Source organism: Buteo buteo, chromosome 33 (assembly GCF_964188355.1).
Source record: "Buteo buteo chromosome 33, bButBut1.hap1.1, whole genome shotgun sequence".
Classification (NCBI taxonomy): Eukaryota; Metazoa; Chordata; class Aves; order Accipitriformes; family Accipitridae; genus Buteo; species Buteo buteo.
The window spans coordinates 1,837,785-1,845,691 of NC_134203.1; the positions used below are offsets into that span (position 1 = coordinate 1,837,785).

At 50.6% G+C, this 7,907-nt stretch overlaps 2 protein-coding genes across 9 annotated transcripts; one reads left to right on the top strand and one right to left on the bottom strand.

Moving 5' to 3' along the window:
- The first annotated feature begins 665 nt into the window (after positions 1-665).
- Positions 666-5,306, top strand: LOC142026395 (uncharacterized). 8 transcript variants are annotated; one of them, XM_075019354.1, is made up of 6 exons: positions 666-761; positions 1,220-1,396; positions 2,121-2,414; positions 3,898-3,957; positions 4,558-4,641; positions 4,880-5,306. In XM_075019354.1, the coding sequence occupies exons 1-6, from the start codon at positions 692-694 to the stop codon at positions 4,921-4,923; spliced, it is 729 nt and encodes a 242-aa protein (XP_074875455.1). In that variant the 5' UTR covers positions 666-691; the 3' UTR covers positions 4,924-5,306. The 8 variants fall into 8 exon arrangements, with proteins under 8 accessions (XP_074875455.1, XP_074875461.1, XP_074875463.1 ...); XM_075019360.1 differs by having other exon boundaries at positions 1,252-1,396; XM_075019362.1 differs by having other exon boundaries at positions 1,299-1,396.
- Positions 5,307-6,749: 1,443 nt separating this feature from the next.
- LOC142026394 (uncharacterized) lies at positions 6,750-7,640 on the bottom strand. The gene is made up of 2 exons (XM_075019353.1): positions 7,549-7,640; positions 6,750-7,353 (listed from the first exon to the last, which is right to left on the bottom strand). Exons 1-2 carry the CDS (start codon positions 7,638-7,640, stop codon positions 6,750-6,752), a joined length of 696 nt encoding a protein of 231 aa, XP_074875454.1.
- Positions 7,641-7,907: the final 267 nt, after the last annotated feature.

Consider the following 7,907-nt stretch of genomic DNA (forward strand, 5'->3'; position numbering starts at 1 on the left):
GGGGTTTTATAAGCTTCAGCTCCACACTAGCCAAGTCTCTGAGCTCCTGCCAGTGGAGTTCCAAGGTTGGTTTAATCAGGCAAAGTTATCTAGTAACTCTGGAGATCCCCTCGGTTTCCCTCAGAAGCCCAGGGCATTTGAAACAGCACCTCCACAGCAACAGCTGGGTTGCATGTCAGTCTAGTGTCCGAGACACACACAAAAAAAAGGAGAAATTAGGAAACTCTCTTCTTCCCAGTGACGTTGAAAGGATATTGCGTATTTGTATTGCACAGCATGGGAACTTCAGGGCTGAGGCTGTAGTGAAAACTGCGGGGAGCTGTTTTTGCCCCGGGGATGCTGGAAACCTGCTGGGAGATGGTGTGTCCCACTGGGGACAGTTGTGACATACCCCTAGCCACCCAAAAACAGGTGCCCACAAACATGGTGCAAAACACCATGATGAAGCAGCCACTTTTGGGGTCCTTTTTGGGGTGGGGGAGGAAGGCACCAGGTGCTGCTGCATGGTTTGCAAGCCCATGTGCGTGCACTCAACGTGGCAATACCCATCCTGCCTGTCCCATCCTCTTGCTCTCTCCTCCCCGAGAAGATGCTGTGTCATGCACTGGGGGATGTGTCACAGGGAGGAAACCAGCCTCAGCTTCCCCCTTCCCCTGACGCTTGTTCCTGGGGAGCTCAGAACTGCCCGCGGATGAGCATGGTGAGAAGAAGCCGGCTGGCCAAGGCTGCAGGTACCCTGCTCTTGCTGGGGTGGCTGGCAGGTAGGTGGCCGGGCAGGGTGTTTGGGGGGGCAATTTGGAAAGTCACGTGGGAGGTGGGGCAGCATGGGGTGACGTGGGTTGGATTTTAAGCGGTCCCCTTGGGAAAACTCCAGAGAGAGAATAGGTCGAAGCCAAAATTGTGAGTTTCTGGAGTGATTTCTACGGAGTCCCACTGTCTGAAAACACAGGATGGGCTTTCTGGAGGGTGTAAAGGTCCATCTCTGCTGTGGCAGGTTGCAGACAACCCTTGCCCAATGACTTATTTTGCCAAGAGAGACATAAGGTTGCAGCTCCCACAGAGGGAATCGCATCCTTGCACTGATCCATGAGCATGGGGTTGGTCCCTCTTGGGGTCCAGGCATGGTGTGGCTGTCCCTGGCTGGGCAGGAAAGGACAAGGCATCACCCAAAAGTCCCTTTTGCTCCTCACTGGTGATTTCTGACCTCCTTCGTGATGAGGTCTGCAGGAAACTCTCCCCATCTTCTGCAAGCTTTCCCAAGGTTGCATCTCCAAACTCAAAGAGATGTCCTCTGCAAGGTGTCCTCTTCTAGACCAGCAGACCATCTCAGACCAGCCCCTTCTGTTGTCCCACACAGGTGCTGGTGGGATGAAGCCAGAGACCTGCAGCTCCCCAGGTGAGTGCAGACAAAAGGGGTATTTGGAGAAACCCTCCACGTCCTTGTTGTAATGTTGCTTATGTCCTTTGGATTGTGTCTCCTGATCCTGGGATGTCCAAAAAGGTAGCTTTGATCGTGGGACTGGTGTTTCGTTTCAAGGTGGAAGGCAAACCAAAAGGAGGAAAAGGAAATCCACCATATGTATGGTTTTTTGGTAGGGTGTGGTATGAAACATATCAGTTAGGCTAGGGTGGATTTTGGCAGAGGAATCTGCAATTTTTAATTTTATGATGGAGTGGAAAATATTGGCTTGAAATTAAAGAAAATGAAAACATTCTTCTTTGGAAATACCAGAGTGAAGCCCTTTGTTGTCTCAGAATTTAGATATTTCATCTGAGCCTTTTCTGAAATACTCAGCTTGGATGGAAAAAATCATTTTGGTGACTAGAAACAGTATTTTTCAGTATATTTACCCTCCTGTTTTTCTCCCACTGTGTTTACCTGTATCAGTGCCAGCTCCTGAAATGAGCAGAGCTTTTGCTTTCCTATAGTCAAAGTATTCTGAGTCATCAGATGACTGAAAAGCAGGCTCTTCCAATCTCTTCACCTTGTTTTCTTTCTGCTATTTCCACCAAAAAGCAGCTACAAGGTCAACGCTGCGGTTGGAGAGCTGAAAATCCGCTGCACACCAGTGCTCATCTCCACATCGTCACACCACTACCGTGTCTCTTTACTCTTCCAGGTGACTTTCCCCCACCAGCACTCTTCCCAAACTTCTCCTCAGCTCAGGAAGGTGACTTGATTCTTGCCCGGTGCCTTGTTTTTTCCCATGTCCCCATCACCCACATCTTCTTCTGCAAGAATGGGGTGGAGCTGGCAAACCACCTGGTGGGAAAAGGCGAATTCACCTCCACGCTCACCATCCAGCTCTCTGCAAAGACCAGCGGCACCTACTCCTGTGGGTACCAGCGCCGGAGCAGATTTGGACAGGTCATGCTTTCAAGGTTGAGTATCCCATGGGTCCTGACCACGGGAGGTGAGTGGAGAAGGGCATGGGAAGGTTCATCCTGCCCTATATCAGGGACAGCCCTTGAGAAACCCCAGAAGTGATTGCCCCTGCTTGCATGGACTCAAGGTCCCTGCAGTGCCAACACAGCTGGGTCTTGACCAGCAAGGCCAGTTCAGTACAGGGATCCTCCTGATTTACTGCGAGTCTTTACAGGGTCAACTCAGCTGGGTCTTGACCAGCAAGAGCAGTCCACTGCAGAGATGGTCCCAGTTAACCCCAGGTCCCTGCAGTGCCAACACAGTTGGGTCTTGACTAGCAAGACCAGTCCACTGCAGAGATGGTCCCAGTCAACCCCAGGTCCCTGCAGTGCCAGACCCGCTCAGTGAAGGAATGCTCGCAGTTAACCCCACCAGAGTGTCCTGGTTTCAGCTGGGATAGAGTTAATTTTCTTCCTAATAGCTGGTATAGTGTTATGTTTTGGATTTACGATCACAGTAATCTTGATAACAAAGTGTGTTTCAGTTGTTGCTAAGTAGTGTTTACACCAAGTCAAGGATTTTCCAGCTTCTCATGCCCAGCCAGCAAGTAGGCTGGAGGGCCATAAGAAGTTGGGAGGGGACACAGCCAAGGCAGCTGACCCAAACTGGCCAAAATTATATTCCATACCATATGACATCATGCCTACTACATAAACTGGGGGGAGTTGGCCTGGGGTGGGGGGGATCACTGCTCGGGAACTAACTGGGCATCGTTTGGCGAGTGGTGAGCAATTGCATTGTGCATCACTTGTTTTGTATATTCTAATTCTATTATCATTATTATTGTTGTTATTATTAATTTCCCTTCCTTTTCTGTCCTGTTAAACTGTCTTTAACTCAGCCCGTGAATTTTACTTTTTTTTTCCTTCCGATTCTCTCCCCCATCCCACTGTCGAGCAAGGCAGGGAGCGAGCGGGCAGCTGTATGGTGTTTAGCTGCCTGCCAGGTTAAACCATGACAGTCCTTTCTGGCACCCAGCTTGGGGTACAAAGGGTTGAGATAGCAACAGATGTGACCAGAGCATGTTAAAACAAATTTGTTATAAGCATTCAGTATATTAGTTTAATAGTTGCTGGTCACAATGTTGATTTATTTGCTCACAGAGTTGTTGCACTCTTTTTCTGCATTGTGCTATGTAACATCTCACTTGCTGTGTATCTTCCCTGTTGTGCTGTTTATCACCTCTGGAGGCTGGGTCAAGGTTATCATTTTGTTGTACTTTGTAATACTGGCTTATGGTATGATAAAATTACTGGTCATGAAACTAATCTGGTACTTGTACTCAGCATTGCCGTCATCTCCATACTTCAGGAGCCATCTATCGGAAACTATTAATAATTACACCTTTTACCTTCTCGGTAAAGAACGCCACCCAAAAGCACCACTGCTTGGCCATGTTTTGACAACCCCCACAGCATGAGGAGGAAGGGGCAGATTTGGGGTGACCCTTTCTCCACATATTTCTTGCCTAGGTGGGAAGGATGATCCGAGGAACGGCAGCGTTGCTACCAGCCCGGAGCTGCCATTTGGAGGTAAGAGTCCCTGGTTTTCTGGATGGAGTTCAGCCAAACATCCTGGTTTCCAAGCTCCAAGGTGCCACCAATGATGCTACCAACTTCAGCTTGGCCAGACCCTGCAAATGGAAATTCCTAATTTTTCCTTCCTGGGGCAGCATAGACCTTTACCACAAAGCAGATGAGATACTTGCTGCAGTTCACTTCACCTTCCCACCACTCACAGATGAGTGCTTGGAGCAAACCAGCTGAGAAAGGGACCAATATTCCCAATCATCTCCCAAGACCTGGAGGTCCCTGGATTGACTGTATCCCAAGACCTGGAGGTCCCTGGGTTCAGTACAAGCAGCCGTGAGCTCTCCTTGCAGGGAAAGAAAAGTGAATATGAGGCTTCATAAGGAGGAGCGTGCCCAGGAGATTAAGGGGCGCTTCTATGTCAGTGCTCCGCAGATCCCTTCCCACTGACACTAAGGTGGCTCTGCAGGTTTCCTAACATGACCAAAAATGAACCATGCAGCCCAGGACATGGTGCGGATGGTCTGGGTCTTGGCTTTAACCCCCCTTGGCCCTGTGGGCCCCAGTGCTCCTCCTTACCACCATCTGCTTGCTTTCTCCCAGGGCTGGGAGTCTCCGTCAGCCTGGCTTTTGCAGTCCTCTCCCTCCTTACACTGGCTTTGGGCATCCATCTTCTCCTCCAGATCGGTAAGAGAACCACTGGCTCCATTGCATGGTGCCCGTTAACCATGCTGCTGACTGGGGATTCATGGGTGCACATGCTAAAATCAAGCAAGGTTAGGAAGCACTAAGTGGGCTTTGGGGCATCTGGGGAACCTTTGGAAGCCCCCACCAAGGCCTGGAGCTGTGTGCATGACATGGAGGTTCCTCTCTGCAGAGGTGGTCCAACAACACCTATTGATCCATCACTATGTCTTGCCTGCAGGAAAGCGAGTCCAGCTGGCGAGGCTGAAGAGCTTCATTCAGTAGAAGACCTCAGCATTTCACAAGTGCTGCAAAGGAAGAGATGTCCAGGAGCCCTCACAGTTCGAGGACCTGTTGGCAGACCAGAGAAATGCTCCAAAGTGCTGGGGGGTCCGTGGCAAGGACCACAGTGAATTGTCAGTTCCCCGTGGCCGTGGCAGGGGGGAATTGGACCAAGATGGTGTCCCTTGACTCAATGCCACCTGTACTGCATCTCCAGCCACTGAAAGCTCTCCAGCACCCTGGAGACCCAACTTCTTCATCTGCAGCCCCAGAGACACACCCCCTCGGCTAAAACACGCTGCCCAAGCAAGTTGCAGAAGACTTTGCCCCAGCTGTGAACATCATGGTGGCTCTTGGGCATAAGTTAATTAAAAGGTCCATTAATTAAACAGGCATTTTGTCCCTGATCATTGGCCCTTTGCATTGGTCTCTGAAGGTCTCACAGGTGCTTAATCCTCCACCAAATAGAGGTAGAAGCCTGAGTCTCCTGCAAGCCTTGGCTGTAGACCTCATCTCACAGGGTTGGAGCCCATCAAGATGTTGCCCAAAGGCATGTCCAGCACCAGAACCTGAGGCCAGTAGCTCCCAAATATGAGGATAAATCTGGCAGGTCTTCCCATCAGAAAGGTCCACCAAAGGTCCCATCTGATCCACCAGACATTCAAGAAGGGCCAAGGGGCAATGGGAAAGGGGACAGTTTGTGTCTGGTCTTGTGTCACCCACCCCCTGCCTGGAGGGAGGGAGGCAGAGGGGGTGTTAGGTCATTGGAGAGGGGTGATGGAGACATCTCCACATGGCTTTGCCCCGTCCCACCTCTCAGCTGCACCTAACCCTTCAGCCAGCAACCAAAAAGGCTTCAATTTGCATTTCAAGGCTCCCTTATATCCTTCTTCCCCACATAACCCAGCAGACCTCATCCTGCCCTCATCACTGCCTCAGCTAAAGTACAGCCCCAGCGACCCCCCCCATCCACTTCTGCTACCCCACCACATTTCTTTTTTATTGCTAATTTGACTGCTGCTGCCACTTCCAGCCACAAAGCAGAACAAATTAAAAGAAAAAAAGCCCCAAGTGAAATCCGTTCACTCGCAGTGAAACGTGACACAGCTCATGGGTAACCACCAACCTCTCATCAGATAATATGGCACATGAAGAAGCCCAGAGCTGTTTTCTCCTCCTTCACTGCATAGGCAGGAAAGCAGAACAAAATAGAAGAGATTTTTTTGGCCCAGAAGAGATCTGCCCCACTAATTCCAGTGCTTGGCTAGAGGTGGTCCAGCTACACCAGGTTTTATCTCCAAAACTGTACCCCTCTAGATGGAGGGACAGAGAGGCAGATGGATGGAGGGCACAGAGGTAGGTTGGGTTAGGAGGCAGATGACTCATAGACTGGCACGATCGCCATAGGAACATAGGGAATGGAAATGAAGGGATAGATACAGGGTCTGATAGATGTAGGGCTAGGTTAGATGTTTTGAACCCAACCTCCAGGTAGAAAATGGAGTCCAAGGGGCTGGAGAAGAGGATGGCCAACAGGAAGGTGTCTGCCCCCTACACTAGGACCCCCAGGTGGATACCAGCTGGACAAACATCAAAACTAAACCCAAGCTACAATTCAGATCAGAAAGAGCACCTTCAGGAGAGCAGGTTTGCACGAGGCATTGCATCCAAGCAAGCTCCCAACCCCCAGGTGCAGCACAACCCACCCACAGGACCTTCAAACCATGCTCCCCTTCCTTACCACTCAACAGGGAGTCCTCCAAGCTGATAAAAAGGGGGATTAGGATATAAAAGAAGCATCTTCCATCCTACCTGGGCTTTTTCCTCTCCTATCTTAGGACAACACAGCACGAGTTTAGATGCACAATTGCTTTGCTCAACCATTTATTGAAGGCAGCAGATTTTGCCTGGTGTTTACAGCAACATGGGCAAAGTTTGTCCATCCCTCTAGCTGATGCTGCCCAAGGCCAATGGGTGGTGCCACCTTTGGATTCAGAGGAGGAACTATCTTGATTCTCCACAACTACTTTGATGACTGACTTTGCAGCATTGGACATGGTGGCCGTGACCCTCACGTGGCCAGCAAAGACCATGGCAGCCTCCTGGCACGCACCCAGCTTGACTCGGTGGAACACAGTGTCTTTGCCGGTGCTGGTGGATTGACTGCTATACATCCTGGTGTAGATGTTCTCCAAGTTGCCAAGGTGGGCTTTGTGGAAGGAGATCTCCATGGCAAGCTCCATGCAGAAAATATTGTAGTCAAAGGGGTTGGAGAAGAGGATGGCCAAGGTGAAGGTGTCCGCCTCGTACACCAGGAGCCCCACGCAACCCCGAAAATGGATCACGGAGTTGGTGAATTCACAACTCTCCATGACACCCGGTGCGATCCTGGGGTTGGGTGGCATGGAATTATAGCCGCTGTAGCAGTAGCTCCTGGAAAGAGAGCACAGGAGAGGAGGAAAAGGGATGGGGAGACCACTTGGGCTTACAAGGGAGATGGTCCAACCACTGGGAGATGGTCCGACCACTAGGAGGTGGTCCAACTTGGACCTTCTGCCTGAATCCTGCAGGCATCCCCTCTGGCAAGGGGGGTGCCCCTTGCCCCCTGCCCCCTCCTCGTGGCATTACCTGGGGTTGTACAAAGTGACATCCTCGGTTTTGTTGGTGATCTGGATCTCCACACTCTGCTTAAAGGATTTCCACATGAACTTCCCATTCATCTCTGCAGCTCCGGGCAGGTCTCCAGTTGGAAGGTTTTGGACCAGAAAAATCAAGCTGCTGTCAAGAAAAACAAGTTCCTGATAATGACTGTGCAAAGTCCTTGGCCTTGATGAGCCTTATGGGTCCAAAGTCCTTGCCTGGGCAGGGCACGCTTGTGTCAGGATTACAATGTGACAGTGCTGGATCCAAAGGGAAAGGCATTTTTGGGGTATCCAGTGCTGCTCTTCCGATCACAGGAGGAAAACTCCAAGGGAGGAGGACACACA

Excerpts from the sequence above, each read along its gene's own strand:
- LOC142026395 (XM_075019354.1), top strand. The coding sequence starts at position 692 with ATGAGCATGGTGAGAAGAAGCCGGCTGGCCAAGGCTGCAGGTACCCTG. Across the intron at positions 1,397-2,120 it reads AGAGACCTGCAGCTCCCCAG|GTGACTTTCCCCCACCAGCA; the intron begins GTGAGTGCAGAC and ends TTACTCTTCCAG. Across the intron at positions 3,958-4,557 it reads CCCGGAGCTGCCATTTGGAG|GGCTGGGAGTCTCCGTCAGC; the intron begins GTAAGAGTCCCT and ends GCTTTCTCCCAG.
- LOC142026394 (XM_075019353.1), bottom strand. The coding sequence starts at position 7,640 with ATGAATGGGAAGTTCATGTGGAAATCCTTTAAGCAGAGTGTGGAGATC. Across the intron at positions 7,354-7,548 it reads GTCACTTTGTACAACCCCAG|GAGCTACTGCTACAGCGGCT; the intron begins GTAATGCCACGA and ends CTCTCTTTCCAG.